This window comes from Dipodomys ordii, unplaced genomic scaffold (assembly GCF_000151885.1).
Source record: "Dipodomys ordii isolate 6190 unplaced genomic scaffold, Dord_2.0 Scaffold14, whole genome shotgun sequence".
In the NCBI taxonomy this organism is placed as follows: Eukaryota; Metazoa; Chordata; class Mammalia; order Rodentia; family Heteromyidae; genus Dipodomys; species Dipodomys ordii.
Window position 1 is genome coordinate 15,082,421 of NW_012267230.1, and position 26,044 is coordinate 15,108,464.

At 57.6% G+C, this 26,044-nt stretch overlaps 4 protein-coding genes across 6 annotated transcripts in view; 2 read left to right on the plus strand and 2 right to left on the minus strand.

Moving 5' to 3' along the window:
• Positions 1–3,680, plus strand: part of Rnps1 (RNA binding protein S1, serine-rich domain) — an 8,866-nt gene extending 5,186 nt beyond the window's left edge. For all 3 annotated transcript variants that reach the window (XM_013011688.1, XM_013011690.1, XM_013011689.1), the window contains 4 exons: positions 370–472; positions 960–1,113; positions 2,949–3,090; positions 3,468–3,680. In XM_013011688.1, the coding sequence (XP_012867142.1) occupies positions 370–472; positions 960–1,113; positions 2,949–3,090; positions 3,468–3,567 (499 nt within the window). In that variant the 3' untranslated portion in view covers positions 3,568–3,680. The remainder of the gene's footprint in view (positions 1–369; positions 473–959; positions 1,114–2,948; positions 3,091–3,467) is intronic.
• A 4,812-nt stretch (positions 3,681–8,492) lies between these two features.
• On the plus strand, positions 8,493–13,936 carry Eci1 (enoyl-CoA delta isomerase 1). The gene is made up of 5 exons (XM_013011778.1): positions 8,493–8,615; positions 11,020–11,166; positions 11,863–11,984; positions 12,072–12,250; positions 13,457–13,936. The coding sequence occupies exons 1-5, from the start codon at positions 8,499–8,501 to the stop codon at positions 13,621–13,623; spliced, it is 732 nt and encodes a 243-aa protein (XP_012867232.1). The 5' UTR covers positions 8,493–8,498; the 3' UTR covers positions 13,624–13,936.
• A 566-nt stretch (positions 13,937–14,502) lies between these two features.
• On the minus strand, positions 14,503–17,453 carry Dnase1l2 (deoxyribonuclease I-like 2). The gene is made up of 8 exons (XM_013011777.1): positions 17,274–17,453; positions 16,895–17,052; positions 16,010–16,098; positions 15,841–15,924; positions 15,671–15,771; positions 15,328–15,440; positions 15,002–15,253; positions 14,503–14,924 (listed from the first exon to the last, which is right to left on the minus strand). The coding sequence occupies exons 2-8, from the start codon at positions 17,036–17,038 to the stop codon at positions 14,871–14,873; spliced, it is 837 nt and encodes a 278-aa protein (XP_012867231.1). The 5' UTR covers positions 17,039–17,052; positions 17,274–17,453; the 3' UTR covers positions 14,503–14,870.
• A 707-nt stretch (positions 17,454–18,160) lies between these two features.
• Positions 18,161–26,044, minus strand: part of E4f1 (E4F transcription factor 1) — a 9,075-nt gene continuing 1,191 nt past the window's right edge. Inside the window, exons 3-15 of the mRNA XM_013011245.1 lie at positions 24,178–24,461; positions 23,547–23,649; positions 21,422–21,606; positions 21,203–21,323; positions 20,900–21,052; positions 20,653–20,813; positions 20,097–20,306; positions 19,752–19,857; positions 19,447–19,664; positions 19,136–19,334; positions 18,916–19,055; positions 18,779–18,841; positions 18,161–18,696 (exon numbers count right to left, since the gene is read on the minus strand). Coding sequence (XP_012866699.1) covers positions 18,337–18,696; positions 18,779–18,841; positions 18,916–19,055; positions 19,136–19,334; positions 19,447–19,664; positions 19,752–19,857; positions 20,097–20,306; positions 20,653–20,813; positions 20,900–21,052; positions 21,203–21,323; positions 21,422–21,606; positions 23,547–23,649; positions 24,178–24,461 — 2,303 coding nt within the window. The 3' untranslated portion in view covers positions 18,161–18,336. The remainder of the gene's footprint in view (positions 18,697–18,778; positions 18,842–18,915; positions 19,056–19,135; positions 19,335–19,446; positions 19,665–19,751; positions 19,858–20,096; positions 20,307–20,652; positions 20,814–20,899; positions 21,053–21,202; positions 21,324–21,421; positions 21,607–23,546; positions 23,650–24,177; positions 24,462–26,044) is intronic.

A 26,044-nucleotide genomic window follows, 5' to 3' on the forward strand; every position in this document is an offset into this window, starting at 1 on the left:
TCTAAGTGAGTGGGCGTCAGCTCCCGTTCTAAGTGAGTGGGCGTCAGCTCCCGTTCTAAGTGAGTGGGCGTCAGCTCCCGTTCTAAGTGAGTGGGTGTCAGCAGGTCGGCTGCAAACGTCCCACAAGATGAGATCCGAAGGGCCACCCGAGTCAGTGGTGTGCATAAAGCAACGGGAACCTCTTCCTCGTGAAAGATGTTACGCAAGACAAGCAGATATATCCCACTAAACAGGAGTCAGTCCTGACCCCGTTAACGGTGACCCACCGCCATGAAAACTAGGGTCTCGCACTGCGCTCCACTCCCAGTGAAACTGTCATTACATTCTTACTTGACAGAAGGTGCTTTTTGATATTTTGTTTTCTGTCAGATCCAAACCACCTAAAAGGGATGAAAAGGAGCGGAAAAGACGGAGCCCTTCCCCAAAGCCCACCAAGGTGCACATAGGGCGGCTCACCAGGAACGTGACCAAGGTGAGGGATGCAGCACCCATAGCAGTGAGTGCACTGTGCTAGCAAGTGTGCCTCAGGACTGCTGTGGTGCGTGATTTAAGGGGCACACTGGGTGACCCTTTTAACACACAGCACATGTGTCTATGAGGCTTAAGCCAGAACACAGTAGCTCTTGTCAGGTAGCAGAACATTTTTACACTGGGGTTTGCATGGTAAATTCTCTTTGCCTCTTAAGAAATATGTGGGTACATTGTGTGCCAGTGGTCTGTAACCCTAGTTATCCAGGAGGCTAAAATCCAGAGGATCAAGATTTGAACCCAGCTCAGACAGAAAAATCCTCAGGACTTCATCTCCAAAATAACCGGCAAAATGCCAGGTTGGAGTCATGGCTCAAGTGGTAGCGTGCTGACTAAGCAAGAATGAAGCTACGAGTTCAAACCTTCAAGCCTCAATACTGGCCAAAAAGAAAAAAAAATTGTTGATTAGTATAACCATTCTTTTCCTGTAGGATCATATTATGGAGATATTTTCTACCTATGGGAAAATTAAAATGATTGACATGCCTGTAGAGAGAATGCACCCTCACCTGTCCAAAGGCTACGCGTATGTGGAGTTTGAGAATCCAGACGAGGCGGAGAAGGCGCTGAAGCACATGGATGGAGGTGGGTGGTCCTTCCGGTAACCCCGCACCTCCTGCCTCTGTGCTCCAGGGGTCTGTGCCTATGGGGGGAGCTGATTTCCAGCTAAGCTCCATGAGTATCACTGGAGCTCTTTAAGGATTCCCGATTTTATTCAGGATTACAGTTCTTATTCTTGAAATGCAGCAAATGTGAATGTGTTAACATTTTAGGAAATTTCAGTCTGTTGACAGTAATGAATCAAATGAAGCTTTTCTTACAAAGAATATATTTGACTTAATGTAGAAATTTTTGTGTGGGAGGGAAGAGGGAGAGGTACTGCAGACTTAGAGTCTGAAAAAGGACTGAGACCATGGCTGGAGCAAAAGAAGACAAGGCCAGAGCTCAGTCCCCAGCACTCTGGACAAAGAGTTGGGGGATGTCAGTGTCAGCATGAACAAATGTTTACGGGAAGGCTATTTGGGACAGAAGCTCCAGGAATCCACAGTCTTCAGGATGTAACAAGCAAATAAAAATGAGGCGCAGACTCAGGAACCCTGGACTTGAGAGACTGCCTCCAAAGCTGTGAGCATCAGCTCCTCCAACGCAGTCCCTTCTCTACCCCCAAAGAGCACAAGAGCTCTTTCATATTTTTATCAACTTCCTTGCAAAATACCCAAGCATATGGATGTACATGCACTTGAGGAAGAAAAGAATTAGGAAAGGGTGAAGATTGTACTTTGATCCTCAGTAGTGAGGTCCTTGGGTGAGACTATAAAGTAAAAATGCAGAGGTAACCGGGCGCTAGTGGCTCAGACCTGGAATCCTAGCTACTCAGAAGGCTGAGATTTATGGATAGCGCTTCAAAGCCAGCCAGGGCAGGAACGTCTTGAGTTGTTTTTTTTTTTTTTTAACTATACCAAGATAATCTGGAATCACAGTCCTTCTTATGTCAGCCTTCCAGGTATCAGAAATTACATCTGATTTTGTTAATATTTTGACAAGGAGATGAAAAACTTTCCACTGCATACAATACCAAACAACTAAGCTCTGCCTAATGGCTTCCTGAGGAATCGAACCCAGGTCCTTGATCATGCAAGGCAAGCGCTCTACCACTGAGCCACCTTCCCAGCCCCTTGAGTTGTTGTTTTTTTTTTTTTTTTGCTGGTCATTGGGCCTGAACTCGGCCTGGGCGCTGTCCCTCAGCCCAAGGCTAGTGCTCTACCACTTGAGCCACAGCGCCACTTCCAGCTTTTTTCTTTTTGCTTATGTGGTGCTGAGGAATCGAACCCAGAGCCTCAGGCATGCAAGGCAGGCGCTCTACCACTGAGCCACCTTCCCAGCCCCTCCCTGAGTTCTTTTGCTCAAGGCTAGCACTCTCACTCTCACCGTTTCTGGTTTTCTGGTGTTGAGGATAAGTCTCAGACTTTCATGTCGGCGCTGGCTTTGAACCTCAATCTTCACATCTCAGCTTCCTGAGTAACTAAGATTACAGGAGTGAGCCACTGGCACCTGGCTTTCCCTCCCTTTTGATTCATATTAGTCTGTCTGTCTCAGTACTGGAAACCTAAGGAAGTTCTTCATCCCGCCCCAAGCTTGTTCCACTGCTATGTTGAAGGCTCCAGCACTTCCTTTCGGTCTTTGGGTGGGTGGTGGTTCTTCTAGGAAGCTGTGTGTACGCAAGCGGATGTCCCCTTTGGGATCCCTGCCCCTCGTTTTCCCTGGCAGAAACAGTCCTGCTGTGGCTGTTGGTAGGATTGCTTTGGGATATCACTGTCCCCAGCCTGTCTTGTTCACCATAGCATGCCCAGGATTTGCCTTCATGGCTGGTCAAGGTGGTGATTATGGCATGCTTCCTGATGGGGGTCCTTTTTCACTAGGTCAAATTGATGGCCAGGAGATCACAGCCACCGCAGTGCTGGCCCCGTGGCCGAGGCCACCCCCTCGGCGCTTCAGTCCTCCCAGGAGAATGCTGCCGCCGCCCCCCATGTGGCGCAGGTCACCCCCGCGGATGAGGAGGAGGTAAGTCCATGTGCCCACCAGACTGGTTGGTTTGATTGTGATGGTTCTGAGACCTTTAATTCAACGTTTTCTGCCTTCCACTGCTGTGGGGAGGCAGTAGGCAAAAGGCAGATTAACATTGGAGCTCTGGGAGTTTGTCGGGGACAGGACAAGGGCAAAGGTGTCAATGCCAGGCGACTGGAAGCACCTCTTCCCTGGGGCTTAGGGCTACCATGAGAGCCTTCATAATAGCTAAGGACACGGTTCCGTCCAACCAGCAGTCCTGTCCCTGGGGCTGAAAAGTAAAATGTGACCTTTATTCCAGGAAGGAAAAACAAACCGCTTGCTGCTGGGACTTTTGGTTGTGACATTCTGACTGACGGCTTCTCTTCCCACAGGTCCCGCTCTCCGAGACGCAGGTCCCCTGTGCGCCGGAGATCACGCTCTCCTGGCCGCCGGCGCCACAGGAGCCGCTCCAGCTCCAACTCCTCCCGATAAGCAGGGCCTGGCGCTCACCCTGCACCTTGTGCCCACTCAGCCCAGTTGTCACTTCACTAGCCAAAGGAGGGCCTGTGGGAAAGGATCCCTTGCTGGGAGCAGGCTTGGAAGCAGCAGCTAAAACATTTCTTCTGTGGGCGAGTTCTGGCTGCCAAAGTGCTGTGGGATTGTTCTGTTCATAAGGTGCCCTGTAGTGTTCTGGCTAGAGTTCACCCCTTCTCTGTTCTGAGAGTGTTCCGTGCAGGGCCAACAGACAAGCCTCCCGGTGGCAGTGCTCCAGCCTTGCCCCAGGGTACTGGGCCAGCCTGGCGGCCTGGTCATGCCCTTGTTCTTCCTGCAGTGATTGGCAGGAGAAAGGGACCAAGCTACTGTTTGTGTGAGGCCTGGCCCGGCCCTGCCCGAGTCCTCTTCTACCTGTGTTAGTTGCCACGAATGTGTCTATTTCCCATGTCCTCACTGTGCCCCTGTCTTCCCTCCTGAGCTGGTGAGCAGCTGAGCCTGCTCTGCAGCTGGCAGAACCCTGTGAGCAGCTGAGCCTGCTCTGCAGCTGGCAGAACCCTGTCCCGCCCCACTTTGCCTTTCCTGATGGTCTTGCAGGTTTGCCTTGGCAACATGTACATTGCTCTTTTTTGTTTTTTGTTTTTTGGCTTTTATTGTACAGTCAGTACTATAAAATTTGAGTTTTGTAACTAGCATTTAGGTAAGGTTGTGTTTGTACTTCGTTGTGTAGAATAAAGAATTGTATTGAATAAATCTAGGATTGGAATGCGAACAGTACTGGTCACTGCCTTTCTCTAGAGCATTTTAATTGGGCATGATTCTGTGCCTGTACAACCAACACCTGAATTCTTGTTTCATTTCCAAATTGACATCTCCAAAGGCCCTCGGGAGATGCAGGGTTTGTGCACGTGGAGAGGGGAAGGCTGTTGCACCTGAATCTGTCTTCCCAGCATCTTCGGATGCTCCTCTGTGGCTATGAGTAGCTATGGGAAGCTGGGCACTGGTGCTCATACCTGTAATCAGCTACTCAGGACAAGAACTCGAGGGTCGCGGTTCAAAACTTGCCTGGGCAGAAAAAGACTCCAGTTTTTCATTAGCAAAAAGCTGGGCTGGGGGCTGGGAAGGTGGCTCAGTGGTAGAGCGCTTGCCTCGCATGCCTGAGGCCCTCGGTTCGATTCCTCAGCACCACATAAGAAAAAAGCCGGAAGTGGCGCTGTGGCTCAAGTGGTAGAGCGCTAGCCTTGAGCTGAAGAGCTGAGGGACAGCGCCCAGGCCCAGAGTTCAAGGCCCATGACCGACAAAAAAAAAAAAAAAGTCTTTGGGGGCTTTTCTGCCTGGGCCTCGGGCTTCTGAGTCGCTGGGATTCAAGGCCTGAGCCACTGGTGCCTGGCTTTAAAATGTTGGTTTTTGTGTTCTGGCACATATTTACTTTCAGTGCAGACTAAACAGATGATTCCATTGCTCAAAACGTTACCTGATTGATAACGTTTGTCTCCATAAAATAAATATTCTACATTGCAAGCAGAGGGAGGTGTGTAAGATTTGCAGACACTCTTAATTTCTTTCCAACTTGGCAGGAGTCCTTTTGCTGGAACATGACTGTCATAGACAGTTCATCTGGAATGATAACGCTCACTTCAGTCTGTTTTCAAAATCCCTCAACCCAACTGAACAAATAGATTACAAATTGGCATTTGAGCTGTTGACTCAAACCGGCTTTAACTTGCTGTACTTTCTGTAGCAGATAGCTGCAGGGCAGAACTAATCCCCCAGTACTTGCCTAGTGTGTGCAAGGTCCTGGGCTTGATCCAGCACTACAAAAATGGAGATGGGAGGGGAGGAGAGGAGACGAGAGGAGAGAGAGCTGAGGCAAGGGGAAAGAGAGCTGAATCCTCCGAGGGCTAGACGGGCAGCCCGGGCATCGTGCGCACATTTGCTGGAAATAGCTGAGGTGCGGGTCAGGCAGCTGGGAAGGGCGAGGGGCTACACCTCTGGGGTGTGCCACCCTCCCAGAACTTTCTGGATAGCAAGATGAAGTGCTTTCTCACCCCACCATGTAAGAAATGTTGACCTCAGGGTGTTTGCATGGCACTGGAGGTTTGGAGACCGGAAGTGAGCCTCAGAGAGCCCACTAGTCATAGGGTAGTGCCAGGCCCAGAGTTCAAACCTTAGGACCACTGAAAAAAGAAAAAAGCAGTAGGATTTGTGCTATGGAGGTGCACACCCAAAACTCTAGTAGTAGAGACTGAGGCAGAAAGTCCAGAGTTCAAAGCCAGCTTGACTACATTAGTAGCAGCCAAGCATGGTTCCATCCTCCCTGAAGGAAAAAGCCAGACATTGTACAATGAAAATACTCTAATCCTTTTTTACTTCTGGGCAACTTGAGGCACATACACCAAAGCATGTTTTAAAATACATTAAAGGGCTGAGTAGAGTGGTAGAGTGCATGGCTAGCATGCATGAAGCCCTGGGTTTGGTTCTTCAGTACCAAGGCAGAAGTAGTACTGTGGCTCAAGTGATAGAGTGCTATCCTTGAGCAAAAGAAGGTCAGGGACAGTGCCCAGGCCCTGAGTTCAGTCCCCAACAATGGCCAAAAAAATTGACTTAGGTAGGCTGGGCTCCAGTAGCCCATGCCTGTAATCCTAGCTACTCAGGAGGCTGAGATCTGAGGATCATGGTTCAAAGCCATCCCCAGCAGGAAAGTCTATGAAACTTTTTTTGTTTTGGTCCATCATGGGGCTTGAACTCTGGACTTGGGCGCTGTCCCTGCACTCTTCAGCTCAAGGTGAGCACTCTACCACTTGAGCCTCTGGGCCACTTCCAGTTTTCAAGTGGTTTATTGGAGATAAGAGTCTCATGGTCTTTCCTGCCCCAGCTGGCTTTGAACTACGCTCCTCAGATCTCAGCTAGGATTACAGGCATGAGCCACTGGTGCCCAGCTTCTGTGAGACTCTTATCTCCAATAAACCACTAGAAAACCAGAAATGGAGCTGTGGCTCCAGCAGTGGAGCGCACACTTTGAGCTGAAGAGCCCAGGGACAGCGCCCAGGCCCAGTGTTCAAGTCCCACCACTGACCAAAAAAAAAAAAAAAAGGGAGGGGCATTCAGTACTGCAAATCTTCATTTGTTGGCTCTGTACAGGCATGGCAAATGTTTAAGGACGGTGGGGCTGGCAGGTGGAGAGGGAGAGGGTCATTGCTGACGTGGCTGGTCCTTGCCCTGCCTGTTTAACGGGCTGTGCTGTACACAGCCTCAGGCTTGCAGAAGACTTCTTTTTTTTTGTTGTTCCGGTCTGTGCTTGCCCTTGCTGTGCAAGCCCTGGACAACCTGAAGTTGGGCAGGGAGGAGGCCCAATGGCAAGACGCTTGCCTACCAAGGGCGACACCCTGGGTTCAATCTCCAGTACAAGAAAAGAAAAAAACAAGCAAAAAAAGACAAGAAGACAACTTGAGGAGCTGGGAAGGTGGCTCAGTGGTAGAGCGCTTGCCTTGCATGCATGATGCCCTGGGTTCCATTCCTCAGCACCACATAAGAAAAAAAAGCCGGAAGTGGCACTGTGGCTCAAGTGGTAGAGCGCTCGCCTTGAGCTGAAAAGCTGAGGGACAGCGCCCAGGCCCAGAGTTCAGGCCCCATGACTGGACTCCCCCCCCAAAAAAAGACAACTTGAGTTTATTGTGTTGTTTTGCTGAGTCCAAATCCCAGTATTGCCCACCACCCAAAAAAAAAAAAAAACACCCGAGAACCAGCCCTGTTTTGCTTGTTCTGTTTTGTTAAATTTGCTACTAAAGGAGAATTTTCCCCACATCAAGGGTCGTTGCAACCTATAAGATGTGATGTGAAATGAATATTTTTCATTTTGCTCCTTTGAAGGTAAGGAGAACAGGTGCTCATTTTTGTTTTGTTTTTGCCAGTCCCGGGGCTTGAACTCAGGGCCTGGGCGCTGTCCTGAGTTTCTTTTGCTCTAGGCTAATGCTCTACCACTTGAGCCACAGTGGTGCCACTTCATGCTTCTTTTGTGTATGTAGTGCTGAGGAATGGAACCCAGGGCTTAACGCATTCCAGGCAAGTGCTCTTCCCCTGAGCTGTGTTCCCAGCCCAGGTCCTCAGTGCTCATTCGGCTGTCGGCGCAGGGAGACAGCTGGCTTTACAGTGGGCGCTCAATCATTTCCTTGTCCAGCCGCCTGCACAGAGTTGGTTCGTCCACACACCAGGCGGCCCTTCGCCCTGGGTGGGGGGCAGGGACTGCCTCCAGACCGCCACCGCCTTCAGGAAGGGGGAAGAGCAGGCGCAGAGGCTTGGCTTCCATCCCCAGTAACCCTCCCAAAAGAGTCAATTTACTTGCCAACTTTTTCTGGGAGGGTATAGTGTGGTGAGGGGGTGTACTGGTTCTGGGCCTTGAACTCGGCCTGGGCGCTGTTCCTGAGCTTTTATGCTCAAGGCTAGCGCTCCACCACTTGAGCCACAGTGCTACTTCCAGCTCTTTGGTAGCTAAGAAGAATCTCAGGGCTGGGAAGGTGGCTCAGTGGTAGAGCGCTTGCCTTGCATGCCTGAGGCCCTGGGTTCAATTCCTCAGCACCACATAAGCAAAAAGAAAAAAGCCGGAAGTGGTGCTGTGGCTCAAGTGGTAGAGTGCTAGCCTTGAGCTGAAGAGCTGAGGGACAGCGCCCAGGCCCAGAGTTCAGGCCCCACGACCGGACTCAAAAAAATAAAAAAAAAAACAGAAGATTCTCTTGCACTTTCCTGCCTGAGCTGGATTTGGGCCACCATCCTCAGATCTCAGCCTCCTGAGTAGCTGGGATGACAGGTGTGAGCTGCTGGTGCCAATTTCAAGATGCCAGAATCATGCGGCTTGTGTGGGGGTACAGTCTAGTCGGGTACTCTTCCAGGACTAGGTGCAAGCTTCCCCTTCCTGTAACCTAGGGGTTGCCGTGATGAAGTTCAAGAACCCTCCGGTGAACAGCCTGAGCCTGGAGCTCCTCACGGAGCTGGTCATCAGCCTGGAGAAGCTGGAGAATGACAAGTCCTTCCGTGGTCTCATCCTGACTTCAGTAGGTGCTGGGCTGGGCCCTGGTGCAGGGGGGAGGCCCGGAGAAGGCGGGGGCCTGCTGTCACCGTGTGGCTGGGAGGAGCCTGCAGCCTCTGGTGACCTGGATGCCACACACACCACCAGAGGCATCCAAGGTACCGCTGGACAACGGCGTGTGTCCTGGCAGCCTGTCCTCTCCAAGGCAGAGCAGCGGGGGTCTGGGTTGGAGTGGAGGGAGGCAGGGGTGGACTGGCGGGTGGGTCAGTCATCTGGTGCGTCCTGAGTGCCCATAGGCCGTGGCTCCCTGAGCGGGAGCTGGCCCCAGCTGGACTCCGCTTCTGGCTGAGGAGCTCTGGCTCACATGGGAGCTCCACTCCCATTTGAATTTTTTTTTGGCTGATCCCATGGCCTGGGCACTGTCAAGCTCCTTTTGCTCAAGACTAGCGCTCAATCACCTGAGCCACAGCACCGCTTCCAGCTTTTTCTGTAATTTTTTTTTTTTTTGTCGGTTGTGGGGCCTGAACTCTGGGCCTTGGCACTGTCCCTCAGCTCTTCAGCTCAAGGCTAGCGCTCTACCACTTGAGTCACAGCACCACTTCCGGCTTTTTCTGCTTATGTGATGCTGAGGAATTGAACTCAGAGCCTCATGCATGCATGCAAGGCAAGCACTCTACCACTGAGCCACCTTCCCAGCCCCTTTTCTGTAATTTAATTGGAGATAAGAGCCTCACCTTTCTGCCCAGGCTGGCTTCAAACCATGATCCTCAGATCTCAGCCTCCTGAGTAGATAAGAGGAGCCTAATCAGCATGGTCCTCAAATGCTGACATGTGCCAAACACAGGATCCTGAATGAAACAGTGTCGAGTCAGGGAGGATCTGTAAGCACCAGAGAGGGTGGGGTGCCAGACAGCCCGGGCCTCGCTGCTCACACCGCACCCCTCGGTGCCAGGACCACGAGTGTGGTACTAACTCCAACCCTCACTGATTGGGAAGATCACCATGAGGCCGACAGTGCTTATTCTCCAGAGCTGAGTGGCCACCATGATATAAATCCAGGATAGGCTGGGCGCCGGTGGTTCACACCTGTAATCCTAGCTATTCAGGAGGCTGAAATCTGAGGATCATGGTTCAAAGCCAACCTGGGCAGGAAAGTCTGTGAGACTCTTATCTCCAATAAACCACTAGAAAACCAGAAGTGGCGCTGTGGCTCAAGTGGTAGAGTGCTAGCCTTGAGCTGAAGAGCTGAGGGACAGCGCCCAGGCCCAGAGTTCAAGCCCCACAATCGAAAAAAAAAAAAAAAAAAAAAATATCCAGGGCAGGCACCACAGGACAGCTGAATCATGGTCAGCAAAGGTGCAGGGTCAGACATATACCTTGCCTTCTTGGTCAAGGGGGTGGACCCGGGAGCCGCCACTGTAACTTCCCAAGGATCCCGGTGGACGCCCAGTTCTGTCAGGGATGGCTCTTGGCTGCTGGCAGTCCCTTTGCCCTGGAGCTGGGGACACAGAGCAGTGCGCCCCCACGCCCACCTCACCTGGCTGCTGCAGGGGGCTTGCTGCAGACTCTCCTGGTGGGTAGACTGGGAGCTCGGATGCACCGGAGCCCCAAGCTGCTTTCCCACAGTCTCAGATGACTCTGAAACACTCCAAGATGGCTTTGGCTAGCAGGACACTTGTTTTTTTTTTTTTTTCTTTATGTATTTTTCAGTCGTGGGGCTTGAACTCAGGGCCTGGGCGCTGTCCCTGAGCTTTTGCTCAAGGCTAGCACTCTACCACTTGAGGCACAGCTCCACTTCCCGCTTTTTCTGTGTCTGTGGTACTGAGGAATGGCACTCAGGGCTTCATGCATGCTAGGCGAGCACTCTCCCACTGAGCCACCTGCCCAGCCCTAGCAGGACACTTTCTTGCTGCAGTGAGAAAGCTGTCTCCCAGACCCAGGAGCTTCTGAATGAGAGGCCCACGCGTGCCGAGTGTGATCGCAGCTCCTCCACAGGCAATGCCTTGATGGGTTCGTGCTCTGTGTTGTGCACCTGCTGTGTACTGAACACAGGTCCCGGCCCACAGGGAGCGCTCAGCACATGATCATGGCATCCGCTGTGATCGCCTCCACCAGTGGTTCCCCGTTCTGACTTGCATGCCAGGAGGTTGTTTCCTCTAAAGGCTCTGTGAGGCTCCCAGTGGTACCCAGAGTCCTGTGCCAGGACTTCTCCTCGAGTGCGTTTCCCTGCCCTTGTAAGGAGGCTTGTCACTGCCCTTAGACCCTCCCGGACCAGTTCAGCCTCAGTCTTGAATGACTTGGGCAGCTTCTGCTTGAAGCTGGGGAGGAAGGGGCCACGTCCTGACTCCCGACAGATCCCAGCCCTGCCGGCAGGAATGCTGCTGACCCGGAGGTGGACTGACAGCTCGGCCCTGGCTGCTTCCCCACAGGACCGCCCCGGCATCTTCTCTGCCGGCCTGGACCTGAGGGAGATGTGCGGGCGGAACCCGGCCCACTATGCCGAGTACTGGAGAGCGGTGCAGGAGCTGTGGCTGAGGCTCTATCTGTCCAACATGGTGGTGATCTCGGCCATCAACGTGAGTGTCCCTACTTTAGGGCCTCTCGCCGGCTCCAGGCCAGTTCAGGAGCGGGGCCAAGATGACCAGCCTGAGTCCAGATATGCATTTTATAAATGTTACTCTGGTCAGACCTGGAAGGCGAGGGGGGCCAAAGAGCAGCGCCAGCTGGTGGGAGGGTGGAGCTGCAGCCCCAGGAGGGGGAGGGGCGGGAGGGATGAAGATGCCCCAACCTGCTGCCTGGGGGCTCCTCCCACACCCCAGGTTAGTCCATGGGGTCTGAGGTGAGATGAGCACTGTGGCTCAGTGCTGGTTCGGAAAGCTAGTGTACAGCAACTAAAGAGGAGAAGCCATGTGACCCCTGACCCAAAGACTAGGAGAGGGATTTTTTTTTTTGTCGGTTGTGGGGCCTGAACTCTGGACCTGGGTGCTGTCCCTCAGCGCTTCAGCTCAAGGCGAGCACTCTACCACTTGAGTCACAGCGCCACTTCTGGCTTTTTCTGCTTATGTGGTACTGAGGAATCGAACTCAGGGCCTCATGCATGCAAGGCAAGCGCTCTACCACTGAGCCACCTTCCCCACCCGGGAGAGGGATTTTTCTGGACCCAGAAGCTGAAGTTGCTGTGGTCAGCCTCTGGCTGATGGCTGCATGGACATGCTTATACCCATGGGTACACGCCCAGCCCTCCTTTGGGTATGTCCCGCTTCTCCCTGCAGGGCGCCTCTCCTGCCGGGGGCTGTCTGATGGCTCTCTGCTCAGACTACAGAGTCCTGGCTGACAACCCCAAGTACAATATAGGACTGAATGAGACCCTGCTTGGCATCGTCGCCCCCTTCTGGTAAGACCCAGAACTGCACCCACACTGCCTGTGGACTTGGGTTGAACAGATCCCAGAGGCAGAAGTGAGTGGGCATCTTCATTCCAGGTTCAAAGACACGTTAGTGAACACCATCGGGCACCGGACGGCAGAGCGGGCCCTACAGCTCGGACTGCTCTTCCCCCCTGCAGACGCCCTGCAGGTGGGCATGGTGGACCAGGTGGTACCCGAGGACCAGGTGCAGAGCAAAGCCCTCTCCGTGATGGCCCAGTGGCTGGCCATCCCAGGTGAGGAGCCGGGGCAAAGGGAAGCCCCCCGCAGATCCACCTCAGTGAGGCAAGGGCCACTCACTCTATCGAAGGACCACACACAGCCCGGCGGCCGGCAGCCACCCGCCTGCGCTGTGGGCCTCCCTGGCCTCTTCAGCTCCTGGTGGACTCCGCTTGTTCTTATTGACAACAGAATCACTTCTACGTAGGGACTTCCCCTCCTGTGTCTGTCCCAGATCTTCCAAGGGTTTCTGCTTTGAATTAGGGCCCTGCTTGTACCCTAAGCCATCTCATCTCAAAAATCTAGACATTTTCTAAGCCGGGCGCTGGTGGCTCACACCTGTAATCCTAGCTACTTAGGAGGCTGAGATCTGAGGATCGCGGTTCAAAACCAGCCCGGGCAGGAGAGACTGTGAGACTCCTATCTCCAATAAACCACCAGAAAACCGGAAGTGGCGCTGTACCTCAAGTGGTAGAGCGCTTGCCTTGAGCTGAAGAGCTGAGGGACAGTGCCCAGGCCCAGAGTTCGAGCCCCACGACCGACCAAAAAAAAAAAAAAATCTAGACATTTTCTAGATAAGGTCACAGTTCAGGCTGTATGGGTGTTTACAACTTGAACTGTCCATTAATGGACAGTTGGACTGGGTGCCAGTGGCTCACTCCTGTAATCCTACTCAGGAGACTGAGATTAGAGAACTGAGGTTCAAAGCCAGCCCAGGCAGGAAAATCTGTGAGACTTGTTTTGTTCTCTTGTTTTTTGTTTTTGGTCAGTTATGGGGCTTGAACTCTGGACCTGGGTGCTTTCCCTGAGCTCTTCAGCTCAAGGCTAGTGCTCTACCACTTGATTCACAACTCCACTTCTGGTTTTCTGAGTGGTTTACTAGAGAAGTTGGTAGGCAGCAGGGACAGTGGCTGCTGTCTTCTACCTGACACCCTAAGTTCTCTGCCAGCTTGGGTTTTTTGATTTTTGCAGTGCTACGGAATGAACCTAGGGCCTTGCACTTGCTAGTTGAACACGCTATCACTTAAGTCCTGGTTTTCAGATAGAATCTTGTACCCACTGTGATTGACTGGGGTCCTCTGGTCTCCACTTGCGTGACTGTTAGGACTGGACATGTGACCACCACAGCCTTCATGACCAAGTTTCTGTTTGAATACTCAGAGAGAGTATTCTCATAGAGAGAAATAAGGTGGGTTTTCACGGGTGAATCCTATTTTCTTTAGAACATGCTCGACAGCTGACCAAGAACATGATGCGCAAAGCCACAGCAGATCTCCTGATCAAACAGCGTGAGGCCGACATCCAGAACTTCGTCAGCTTCATCTCCAAAGACTCCATCCAGAAGTCCCTGCACATATACTTAGAAAAGCTCAAACAAAAGAAAGGTTAAGCTCAGCTGCAGACGGGTTTCAAGCCCACCAGGAGAGTCCTCAGGGCCGCTCAAGGTTCTCTGGGGGTCAAGCAAGGGATTTTTCAGCTTACAAAGCCCTCTCACTTTACATTTCCTGATTGTCTTAGATGGAAGGCCCTCCACCTTCCCGCCTGACAGGACAGGGTATGGACTTTGGAAATGAGTGGCAAGGGGACACTGTATACGTTTGTACTTGAGTGTCCCCTGTCCCAAAGCAGAATTGTAAATAAAGTCCTTTTGACCTGTCCTACCCTCCCTGCCTGCTGGACAGGGAGTCCAGGCAGTTTAGGAATCCAGTGGCCCACAGAGACCTGCCCCCCCTAAAAGCCCCTGAGCACCCCCATTCATTCAGCCAGAGGCAAGGACCTGAAGCACCTTGGGAAAATCTTACATAAGAACCAAACTTGGGGGCTGGGGATATAGCTCCAGGTGGATGCCTGCCTTACATGGGTTCAATCCCAGCACCACTTTCTGAACAGCTTTTCCCTTCTGGCAAGCTGAAATCCTGTCAAAGAGATGCTCGGAAAGCCAAAACATCACAGGGTCCCATGCATTCCTGCTAAGGGGATGGCTGGCTCTCCTGGGTGCAAAGCACTGTCCTGAGCCTGTGCTCAGCCCAGGCTCCAAGCAGGGACGCGCGTCTGAAGGCTGTACCCAGCCTAGTGTACAGTCACCGGGCAGAGCCTTAGGCCCAAGTGGCCTACCCGTTCTCAGGGCTCCCCGTGGAGCCTAGGCCTCTGGCAGCATGGCATCAGCCTGCTCTGAAACCAAGAAGCCACTCCTCCCCCCCCTCCACTCTGCATTCTCGGAAGCATGGGGAGGAGGGGGACAACTTCCCTGAGCTGTCTCATAGCCATCCCCACAGGACAACTTGGTGCAGGCTGTCCCTGTCCCGAAGGGGGGTGGGAAGAAGGCCCCCCAGGACCAGACTGCACCCCAGCACAGCTGGTCCTCGGCATGAACAGAGAACTTTTGGTCCCCATCGTGGTCCTGGCTGAGAGCGGCTTATTTATTAATGTACAGGTGTGAGCCAGGACAGTGTTCACCCAACCCTATGGGGAAGGTGCTGGTAACCATCCTACAGGTGGGGAAACTGAGGCACTCTTCCACATTCAGATGACCCTGCCCCACGTCCTCACTGATGGGGTGGGGGTGGCCGGCCACCTCACACGGTGTCCGTTTCTCGGGTCTGAGGGTAAGTGGTGGCCGCGGCCGGGCCTTCGCTGTCAGTGGGACTTGAGGGTCACCTCCACGGGAAAATGGTCACTGATGGCAAGAGCCTGGAGGGAAAGGAAATGGAGCCTCAGCGCCTGGGAGGGCCGGGGTGCGGAGGGCCCGGGTCCCGCGCCACACTCGCCTGGGCCTGGTCCAGGTGGAACTCCTCCTGGAAGTCGTGCACGGTGGCCGAGTGCGGCTTGAGGCTCCTGCGCAGGCGGGCGCCGCACACCACCAGGCGGTCGTAGGCGCAGTCCGAGTTGCCCACCGTGGTGTCGGCGCTGTCAGGGATGAGCCACTTGAAGACCTCGCTGCTGCGCAGGCGGATGGACGCCCAGTCCTGCGGGCGCAGGTAGCTGCAGTCGGCGTTGAAGTCGCCCAGGAACAGCATGTCCTGCGGAGAGGCGGGGGCGCGGTCACGCGGGCCCGGACCCCCACGCGGGCCTGCCGGGACCCGGGGCGGCTTACGTCGGTGCCCCACTTGTCGATCACGTCCAGATACACGTCGTAAAGGGCATCGATCTCCGCCACGGCCTGGTGTGGCGCGGCGTGCAGCGGGACCAGCACCAGCTCCCCGGCGGCTGCGGGAAAGAGGGCCTGAGGGGCGGGGCGAGGGTGGAGCCGAAAGGGGCGGAGCTGACTGTGGGGGCGGGGCCAGGGCTGCACGGAGGGGTGGGGCACGGGCGGCCGTGGAGGGGCGTGGCCATGGTGGGGGCGGGGCACGACCGGCCGTGGAGGGGGCGTGGCCGTGGTGGCCCGGAGTAAGGGCGGGGCGAGGGGCGGGGCCAGTGTGGGGCGGGGCCAGCCTCACCGGAGCCCGGCGCGGAGAACTTGACCACGAAAGGCTCCCGGCTGAAGGCGTCCTCCGGGTCCGGATACTGGTAGGTGTCCACCACGGATACCGCGGCTTTCCTGGGGCAGAGGACACGGGCCCGCTGAGCCGCCCCCCGCCCCGCGCCCTCCCGCCGCCACTCTGCTCACCGGTAGACGAACAGGTACATTTCCTTGTAGTGGTCCCGGCCCAGCGGCGCGCTGCTCACGAAGTCGTACTCGTGCCGGGACTTGCTGAGGGGAGACGGGGCCTGAGTCCGAGCGCGGGGGGGGGCGGGGGGGGCGCAAGGGAGCCCGGGACGCTGGGCACAGACCGCACCTGTTAATCTGCTCCATCAGCGCGGACACGGCGCTCAAGTCTGGGTCTCGCACCTCCTGCACCAGCACCACGTCGTAGCCGGCCAGGATCTGGGGAGGAGCCGCGGGTGTGCAGCCGGTTGCCCGCCCACAGGGCCCAGCCGCATACCCACAGGGCCGGCCACTCACCCACAGTGCCCGGCCGTTCACCCACAGGGCCCTGCCGCTCACCCACAGTGCCCGGCCGTTCACCCATAGGGCCCTGCCGCTCACCCACAGTGCCCGGCCGTTCACCCATAGGGCCCTGCCGCTCACCCACAGTGCCCAGCCGATCACCCACAGGGCCGGCCACTCACCCACAGGGCCGGCCACTCACCCATAGGGCCGGCCGCTCACCCACAGGGCCGGCCGCTCACCCACAGGGCCGGCCGCTCACCCACAGGGCCCAGCCACATACCCACAGGGCCGGCTACTCACCCACAGGGCCCGGCCACTCACCCACAGGGCTGGCCACTCACCCACAGGGCCGGCCACTCACCCACAGGGCCCGGCCACTCGCCCACAGTGCCCGGCCGCTCACCCATAGGGCCCGGCCGCTCACCCACAGGCCCGGCCGCTCACCCACAGGGCCCAGCCACATACCCACAGGTCCGGCCACTCACCCACAGGGCTCACCCATAGTGCCAGGCCACTCACCCACAGGGCCCGGCCACTCACCCACAGGGCTCACCCACAGGGCCAGGCCGCTCACCCACAGGGCCCGGCCGCATACCCACAGGGCCGGCCACTCACCCATAGGGCCCGGCCGCTCGCCCACAGGCTGCCCACAGGGCCGGCCGCTCACCCACAGGGCCGCACACCCACAGACTGCCCACAGGGCCGGCTGACCATCCCGGCCGTGCCTCACCTGTGCTATGACGCTGCCACAGGCTGGGTCTGACACTTTGCTGTCACCAAAGCTCTGGATGTTGAAGGCTCCGATACGCAACGCAGCAGCCCCGGCAGCCCCGAGTGCCCAGAGCGCAGCCAGCACAGCCCAGGGCCCACCCATGACAAACCAGCAGCCTGAGGGACAGGCACAGCCAAGTTATGCACGCCAACCCACACCCAGCCTGGGAAAGCAGGCTTGCCTTCCCAACAGCACATTCTACCCCTCCACTGTCCCACTGTGCCCCCAGGGTGGGGGTGGCTGTCAACTCAAGACTGTCTCCCATGAGGAAAACTGAGGCTCAGATGGAGGACTCCCCCCCACACACCCACCCCCAGCTCACTCAAGCCTGACTTACCTGGGATGTGGACTTGGTGGTATGGCGAGGCTCAGGAGTCCTGAGCCGCTGGGGTGAAGGCCAGGTTGGAGGATGCTGTGGCCAGGACCTGCTGCGTCTTGGTTCCACAGCAGCTCTCATGCCAAAGCACCAGCAGGTATTTGAGGCCTTTGGTCCAGGGGAGGGGCTGGTGTGGGTCCCGCCCCCACCCCCACCCCAGTGGAGGCCAGAACTCCTAGCTCTTGTTCCCAGAGATCCAAGAGGGCAAGAGAGGAGGCTGCCCCAGAATGATGGGAGAGGCCCTTGCCCTGCTCCAGGCCTGCCCTGAACAGTGGGAAAAGCCCTTGACAGCCCCCTAGAATGGCCTCAGGATTGAAGAGGAAAGCCGCACCCACAGCCTAGATCTTGTTCTTGCCTCCACCTCCCCAGAAATTAGGTCACCCAGAATTTGCTTCCTTGAGCTGTGTTCCCTAAGAGAAATAGGTGGAGTAATGGAGAAAGACCAGTCCCATCCTGGCCAAGCACCCCCTGCTGCTTCTTACACCTGTCCTCTCCTCAGAGAGAGAAAGGCAGCTGGGCCTGTCCCAGCCCCGCGTCTCAGCCTCAGCGCACGCCCAGGACAGCCTCACAGCAGGAGGCGGCCGGCAAGGCAGGCAGCACCCACCCCGTCCTCGCCCTCTGGCACGGCTAGGGGAACTGGGATCACAGCTCCAGCTGGGCAAGGCAGCCTATCCACATGCCAGAGACACCCACACGCCACGGAGGCGCCGCCAGTGCTGGCAGAGCCCCCGGGCTGGAGCAGGCACTGGAGAGCAGAGGGTGGTCCAGCCAGGCAGCCGCCTCCAGAGGACACCTGCAGCAGCAGTGGCACTGGCCCCGGAGGTCGCCACCGCCCCAACATCACAAGCTGCAGGTTTTCATATTTTATTGAAAAGCAACAACAAAAAAACCCTTTACGTATTCACACGCCCCATCTCCTCCGGATGCCTGAAGCTCTAGGCCGTCTCCTGTGTAGGCCAGGCAGGTATGGGCAGGCACCCAAGGGTCCTGCCCCTGCCCCTGGTCCGCAGGGACGCGGCCCCTCCTACACGATGACAGTCTGCACCTCCAGCTGGCCCTCGGGTGAGGCGATCACCAGCTCGCCGCCATGCTCAAGAATCTCAATGTCCTCGGATGACACCATGGTCACTGTGGCCTGTTCGGTGCCATTTGCGCCTGCCCGGGCCGCCAGCACGGTGCCCTCCCCGATGGCCGAGGCCAGCGTCATGGCCACCTGCTCTGTGAGGCTCTCTGGCGTGGCGATGGTGATGGTGTCGGCCGCCGCTGCTGCCTCTGGGGCCAGCGCCGCCTCCTGGTCCACGGTCACATTCTGCACAATGATCTGGTGCCCAGCACTCGCTTGATGCACGATCTGCTGCACCACCTTCATGATGTGGCTGTCCACCTGGGGGCACTGTTTGGTTCAAGGGACCACCTGGCGGCAAGTCCGCCCGCCCGTCCCTCACCCGCCCTGACCCAGCCCTCACCTCTGTCTGGGCACCCTCAATGATCTCGGCAGCTTCACTGGTCTCCGCATCATCTGCAGTGGCCTGAACGGACAGTCCTGGTCAGCCCGTGCTGGCCCGAGCAGGGCTGCGTCCCGCCCGCCACACACCCACCTCACCTCAATGATGTACTCCTGGGTGTCGGCCACCACGGACGAGAACTCCACCAGCACCGCGTGGGCGTGGGGGTCCTCTGTGAGCACGGCCGCGGAGCGCTCCTCCGACACCAGCAGCTCTTCCACCTCCAACAGACAGCCCCCTGGGGTGGGCGGGCGGGCAGGACGGGTCACACCCTGTCAGACCCAGGCCCCCACCCCCGCCCCCCAGCCAGGGCCACACCTTTGGTGCGCAGGTGCCGGTTGAGCGTGCCATGCTCTGCAAAGCCACGGCCACACCTGTAGCACTTGAAGGGCTTCTCGCCCGTGTGGTGCCGAACGTGGCGCACCAGCGAGCCCTTCTCCCGGAAGCCCCGGTTGCAGAACTGGCAAATGTGTGGCTTCTCTTCCAGGTGTGTCCGGAAGTGCACCTGCTGGGCGTTCTGAGGGGATGCGGCCGGGCCTCAGCACAGGACCCCAGCTCCCGGACCCAGCCACCAGGTCTGAGTGAAGTGGGGGGCCGAGGGGAGGGGGGGGCGAGGGGCCAGCGTGTACCTTGGTCTTGTAGCGCTTGCCGCACTGGGAGCAGGGGAAGGGCCGCTCGTCCGAGTGGACGCGCCGGTGGCCACGCACATGCGCGATGGTCTTGTAGAGCTTCCCGCAGTCCCCGCAGCGGAAGCGGCGCTCGCGCATATGCACCTCCTGGTGCTTCTTGAGCAGGTAGGCCTTGGGGAAGGCCTTGCCGCACTGCGCACAGGTGAACGGCCTCGGCCCTGCGGCCAAACACGCTCGGGTCAGACACAACCACAGGCCACAAACCGCACCTCTGCTGCCTGTGCCGCCCAAACCCTGCCACCCACCTTGGTGGCCTCTCTTGTGGGCCTCCAGGGTGGCAGCCGTGGGGAAGCTCTCGCTGCACTGCGGACACGGGTGGGTCCTGGGCACAGCCGAAGCCTCTCTGGCCATCTGCTGGGAGACCATATGGCAGAGCTAAATACCCACTTTGGGTTGCGCCCCAGGCACAAGTAGAAGATTCCACTCCCGCTCCCTGCCCGCCCCCCACCCCCAGGCTCCCTTGTGGCCCAAGGAATAGACAGGAAACAGGCCAGGAAGCAAAGTCACCGCAGAAAGCAACGCTACTTCCCGCTGCAAGGAGCCGGCAGCCGGGCCGGGAAGCACACGGCGCGCCAGCAGCAGACACCTACCGTCTCCATCCGCTCGGCCTCCAGCAGCGGCAGCTCCGGAGGGCCCTCTCCCAGGGGCTGCGGACCAGACCCAGAGGGAGGGGCGGCCTCCAAGGTGCCCTCCTCCCCAGCAACCCGCTCAAGGACAATGCCAGAATTCTGCATGGCCTGGTGCAGCAAGTTCTCTCGGCTGCCCTCCACAGAACAGGGGCGCTCCGCAGGGACAGGGGGCTGCAGGAGGTGAAGGGAGGCTGCCAGGCGGCCCAGCATGGGGGTGCCCTCTCAGTCACCCCACCGGGCCGACCCATGCCAGGCTCTCCTCCCAGGTTCCTCAATGCAGATCCTCAACGCCCCACAGTGCGTGGCCAGCGGCCTTTGTGCTCACTGGACGAACCCCAGCCCTCCCTCCCCTTTCCCCCTCTCCTTCCCCCCCCAACCACACAGCCCCTCCCATCCCGAGACCAAACTGAGGTCCCCATGGAGCTCAGTTTGCACAAGTCTGCCTTGGGCCTGCGGCTGGAACCAAGGCCTAAGCCCGGCCTGGCACTGAGCAGGCAGAAGCTAGCGCGACCCCTACCTCCGAGGCCAGCGCTCTCACGCCCAGGGGCAGCTCCTGCATCTGCACATGGACTTCATGGATGACAGTCCCCTTGGCATCTGTCACCAGGTGAATCACGGGTGATGTCTCCACAGGCTCTCCGGCCACAGACGTGACTGTCCCCACAGAGGTGCCCGGCCCTTCAGGGTAAAGCCAAAACGTGTCCTTGAATGGTGGCGCCAGACCCGTGGCCCCCGCGGCCCGGCAACCTCCCGGCCGCGCGTACCCGCAGGTGCGTCCTCTTTGCCCACAATCACGTCCTTGCTCGTGCCGAAGCGGAGTTTTTCTGTGCACGGCGTGAGGGACTTGAGGTGCCGGGTCAGCGCGCCCGACTCCCGGAAGCTCTTCCCACACTTGGCGCACTTATATGGGCGCTCATCTGTTGGGAGAACAGGGTGAGCCGGGGAGGAGGGGAGGCAGGCGTGGAGCCCTGCTGCTTTCCGGGGGAGCTGGGGCACGAGGTCTAGAGCAGGGCAGGGTCAGGACGGGCTGACGGGGCGGCTCCAGCCCTCGGCCCCGCGCCGCTCACCCGTGTGCCGCCGGTGGTGCCGGATGAGCGAGCCCTTGGTCCGAAAGGAAGCCCCACAGAGCGCACACTGGTGGTCCTTGCGACTGCTGTGGGTGACCATGTGGGCCTTGAGGATGCTGCCCTGCGGAGGAGCGGCGGCGCGGCTCAGGGGCCCGGGCCCAGCAGGGCGGTGGGGCCACGCCAGCCCAGCCCCCGGCGCCAGCCCCACCCCGGGCTCACCGTCTTGAAGGTCTTGTGGCACAGCGAGCACACGTAGCGGCCATCCTTGTTCACCAGCAGCTTCACCTGGGCCTGCTCGGCCTCCTCAGCCAGCCCCGGTCCCCGCCGGGGTGGGGCCTCGGGCACCTCTCCGTCTCCAGGCTCGGCCTCAGCAGCCACAATGACCTCTTTGATGTGCCCACTGTCTGAGGAGAGGTGGGTGGACATAAGCCTTGGGGCCTGGCACAGGTCTGGCCCACAGAGACCCCCTTGAGGGAGACCCCGGGGCCTGACCTGTCCTCAACACCCAGGGCGGGGCCCCTGCTCTGCACCTGGCCCCAAACCCGACCAGCACTGAGGGAGGGCTCCACAGGCCCCAAGTGGCAACCCCTCCCGCGCCACAACGCTGCCTGAAGGGCTCCAGGGCCCCCAGAATGTGTCCAGTGTAGGAAGCGTGAGCAGACCCACCATCCCATGCCCAGGGGCACACGTCCTGTGGAACGGAGAGAGGGGCAATGGTCTGAGCTGCTAGAAGTGGAAAGAAGAGCCCTGCCCGGTGCAGGCTGGGATGGGACGCCAGCGCTGGGGATGCGTTTTCCAGGCACCCGAGATGGCCTGAGGAAAGGCAGGCAGGGTTTTGCACTTCCCCCGTGGTGCAGAGGAAATGTGACGATGTGGAAAGCTATCGTGTAAACAAGCTCCACGTTTCTGCTCACGAAGTGACAAGTGGGAACAAGCTGTGAAGCCACCTCTTAGAAACCATCTCCATCAGGATGGCACCTTGTTTTGACAGGCCATTCTCGCAAAACAGAATGAAAGCATCATGACTCATAAACAATTAAGGGGATCTCTCACCCAGGTCCCGGCTGACACTCTCAACAATCCACAAGTATCTTCCCAGAGGACCAGAGGCCTGACAGGTGAGGACCCGGCAGCCAAAGCTGCGCGATGCAGAGGCAGAAGGTGCCCGGAGAGCTCAAGGATGATGGTGCCCAGCAAAGACTTAGAGCCACTAGAGGTCAGAGGTGGGTGGAGAGGGGCTCAGCAGGCTAAAGGTCTGGAGTCTACACAGGTGCCGGAAGCCAAGGAACTCGTTTCTCAAGGGACAACACCCACCCCAGACACCACACTGCTCCACGTGTGCTGCAGAACCTCCAGGAAAGGCAGTGATGGGCACAGGTGTGCAGCACCTCCCTAGGGAGGGCCGCCGGCCCAGACTCCCCTCCCAAGCCTGGGGCTGGCCTCCCCCACAGATCCTCCCTCTTCTTCCTGCCTAAGCTGGTTCCTGCAGCTTCACAAAGCCAAGTTCTACCTGTTGTCCAAACCCAATTCCTGTCCAGCTGCCCACTCACCCACCCGCCTCTGCCCCTCAACAGCAGCCAGCCAGGGAACTGCTGCTCCCTTCTCCCCCTGCCGCCGCCCAGGCCCAGCCCCTCTGCCCTCCCCTGACATTTGCGCACCAGCCTCTCTTCCTTCACGTTCAACTGCCTTCGTTCAGCATTCAGCTCCTCTGCACCCAGAAGCCTCCAATTAACCACAGCTTGACATTCACATTCACCCCAACACACACACACACACACACACACACACACACACACACACACACACACACACACACACACACACACACACAGAGCATAGCCCATGATCATAAAACACAGCATCAAAGAGGCTTGGCATCACACGCTCATAAAAGCCCGATGAGAATCAGGGCAGGAACTCCACACCAATGATGGCAACCCTGGGAGTGAAGAGCAAGGACACGAACAGGTTGGGGCGCTGTCCACGCCCACCAACCTTGCAACACCATTCACTGAGTCAAGTGGGCCATGTAGGGCCAAGAAAACCAGTGCAGAAGGTTCTAGGAAGACTAAGGCAGAGACAGCCATGATGGGACTCGAGCTGAAGACTTGCCTGGCTGTAAGTGCCCCAGGGCTGTGCGGGCCTGGCACCAGGAGCAAGCCCAAGTCCCGGGGCCAGCGGAGGGCTCAGCCAAGGCCTGTGTCCTGGTGGCCAGGCCCTGCTCTGAAGAGTAGGGATTATATGCAGCAGAGACACCTCATCCTCTAGCTGGACTACAGCCTCCGATGCTCAGAACCAAGCTCCACACGTGGACAGCGCCATGCTCACAGCTGAGCTGACTTACCAACAAGGTCCGGCGCATGGCTGATGTCTGCTGCCAGGGAGGCGGCCTCCACCACGATGTGGGCCACAGTGATGGGCTCCTCCGGGCCTGCTGCTGGCACCACCTACCAACGGGATCAGGGGACAAACAGGCACATATGGACTCGGCCTCCGGAGCGTGGCCAGCTTCCCTGGTGGAAAGCTGGGGCGGGGAGGGCAGGGGCACACCTGCCCCCTGGTGGGATGGCTGGAAGGGGCTCTTCCCCAACTGGACCGTGGCTGGCTCTGCCAAACGCCCAGCCGGGCCCTAGAGCTGGGGCCAGTCCCATCCCTGTATTCTGGCCACCATGCCCTGCCCCAGGAACTGTGAGCAGAGCACAGTCCAGGACAAGAAGGCAAAGCTACGTGAAACTCAAGCTAAGAGAGGCCCTGAGGCCAAAGGAAGGAAGGACCCCATCTCACAACGGTGCCTCCTCAGGGCCAAGCCAGCCCTGGGCACGCGGGCAGCCCCCCTGCACCACTAGCCTCCAACTAGGACAGCCTGGACCACCCGCTCACCCACAAGCAGACGCCTGCCCTCTGCCTTCTGCCTGCCCCCAGGTCGCCAGGAACCCCTCCTCAGCCAGTGTCTAACGGGGTGGGTAGGAGCTCACCTCCTGGCCCAGCAGGGCAGTAGCAGTAGGGGTGGCAGGCAGGGCCTCATGTGGGGCCCGCTGGCAGGACTTCTGAATCTTGTGCTGAACAAAGTCCTCCAAGGCAGTGAACTCCACCTGGCAGCGGCCACACCTGTGCACATCATCCTCATCTGCAATGAGCCTGCCGTCAGGGGAGCGAGGGGCCACCAGAGCCCATCCAGTGGGCTGCGCTCCCCGAGGATGGGGCCGGGCCCTCCCCAAGGCAGCTGAGAATGTGTTGGCAAGATGCAGCACTAAGGAACCTCATGGTGCAAGTCCCCATGCTCGGCATACCGCAGGGGACCAGCAGCCTCCAGGGATCTACCAAGGCTGCCACACCCAAACCCCACTCTGGCGGTGAGGGAAGAGAGGGATGCACTCGAGAGCCTGAGAACCACAGATGACCAGGATTTAAGGCTGAGGGGAGAAGGGATCTAGCCCTATGGTAGAGCACTTGCCCAAGATTCAAAAACAGAAACGCAGGGCTGGGAAGGTGGCTCAGTGGTAGAGTGCTTGCCTTGCATGCCTGGTTCGATTCCTTAGCACCACATAAGCAAAAAGGAAAAAACCGGAAGTGGCGCTGTGGCTCAAGTGGTAGAGCGCTAGCCTTGAGCTGAAGAGCTGAGGGACAGCACCTAGGCCCAGAGTTCAAGACCCACGACTGGACCCAAAAAAAAAAAAAACAGAAACGCATGGGGACTGAATGTGCATGTGGCATCTCATGGTTCCTCTGCCAGTTGTCTCCTCATCCATAAAGTGCGCTGACCAGTGTGTAGGGCACAGCAAGGGCACTAAGCTGATGCCCACAAGGCTTTGGCAAAGGGAGCAACCTTTGGAAAACAGGAACGATGACCATTCTTTTCATTTGCTCTTGCTCGGCATTTTTGCCCACATCTGTATTCTCCTACTTGAGCCATGCTTCCAGCCCAGCATTTTGCTTATTAATCAAAGATACAGTCTTTCCGACTTTTCTGCTCAGACTGTTTTCAAACCAAGATCCTCCAGGCCTTGGGATTATAGGCCTGAATCACAGGAGCCCAGCTCCCCGACCACCCTGGTTACTTCACTATAAGTAGGTGAACTGGAGACCAAGCCCACCCTTGTGTCTACTAAACACGAACTCTTACCACTGAGCTACAGACCCAATCAATCTCCACTGGCTCCCAGAGCACTCCTACTCAAATGTAGATGCCAAGGCAAGTCCTTCTGTACTCCTACCCCAGGGTCACTGCACCCATCCCGGGACTGCAGGAAATACTTCCCACTCACTGGGTCCTAACTGTGTGGCAGCATCACCGAGTCCTGCCAGTACCCTGGGTGAACAACTACTTCACCCTGAGAAAGGTTCAAGGTTGCCATCTGAACTGAGATCTGTCTTGTTCCTCCTTCTGGGAGGTCTGCTAGTTCCCAGCATCTCACACTCTGCCCCACACCAACATCAACTCAGGCCTGGAGAATGGGAACATGAAAAAGAAAAAAGCCAAACCTGGCGCACGCCTATAATTATCTACTCGGGAGGCTGAAATGTGAAGGTCTCATCTACAAAAAGCCAAGAAGTGGAACTGTGGCTGAAGTCAAAGGGCACTCGGGAGACTTGGACAAAGCCCAGGGGCCGTGCCCAGGCCCCAAGATCAAGCCCCAAGACTACAACCACCACCACCAACAAAACGCCACACCAAAGCAATGACTCGTCCTGAGGGAAGCTAGTGGGGATCTCGGCCGGCGCTGCGGTGCCAGCCACCCTCGTAACCCTCCCGCCCCGCCTCGCTGGGCGTCTGACTCAGCACCGCGCACTGATGGCCGTGGGAGTCGCGGCCTCGCGGAGGCCCTGCGGCGGCCCCGCCTC

Excerpts from the sequence above, each read along its gene's own strand:
- Eci1 (XM_013011778.1), top strand. The coding sequence starts at position 8,499 with ATGAAGTTCAAGAACCCTCCGGTGAACAGCCTGAGCCTGGAGCTCCTC. Across the intron at positions 11,985-12,071 it reads GGCATCGTCGCCCCCTTCTG|GTTCAAAGACACGTTAGTGA; the intron begins GTAAGACCCAGA and ends TCTTCATTCCAG. Across the intron at positions 12,251-13,456 it reads CCAGTGGCTGGCCATCCCAG|AACATGCTCGACAGCTGACC; the intron begins GTGAGGAGCCGG and ends TATTTTCTTTAG.
- Dnase1l2 (XM_013011777.1), bottom strand. The coding sequence starts at position 17,038 with ATGGGTGGGCCCTGGGCTGTGCTGGCTGCGCTCTGGGCACTCGGGGCT. Across the intron at positions 16,099-16,894 it reads GTGGCAGCGTCATAGCACAG|ATCCTGGCCGGCTACGACGT; the intron begins GTGAGGCACGGC and ends GCTCCTCCCCAG. Across the intron at positions 15,925-16,009 it reads CTGATGGAGCAGATTAACAG|CAAGTCCCGGCACGAGTACG; the intron begins GTGCGGTCTGTG and ends GTCTCCCCTCAG.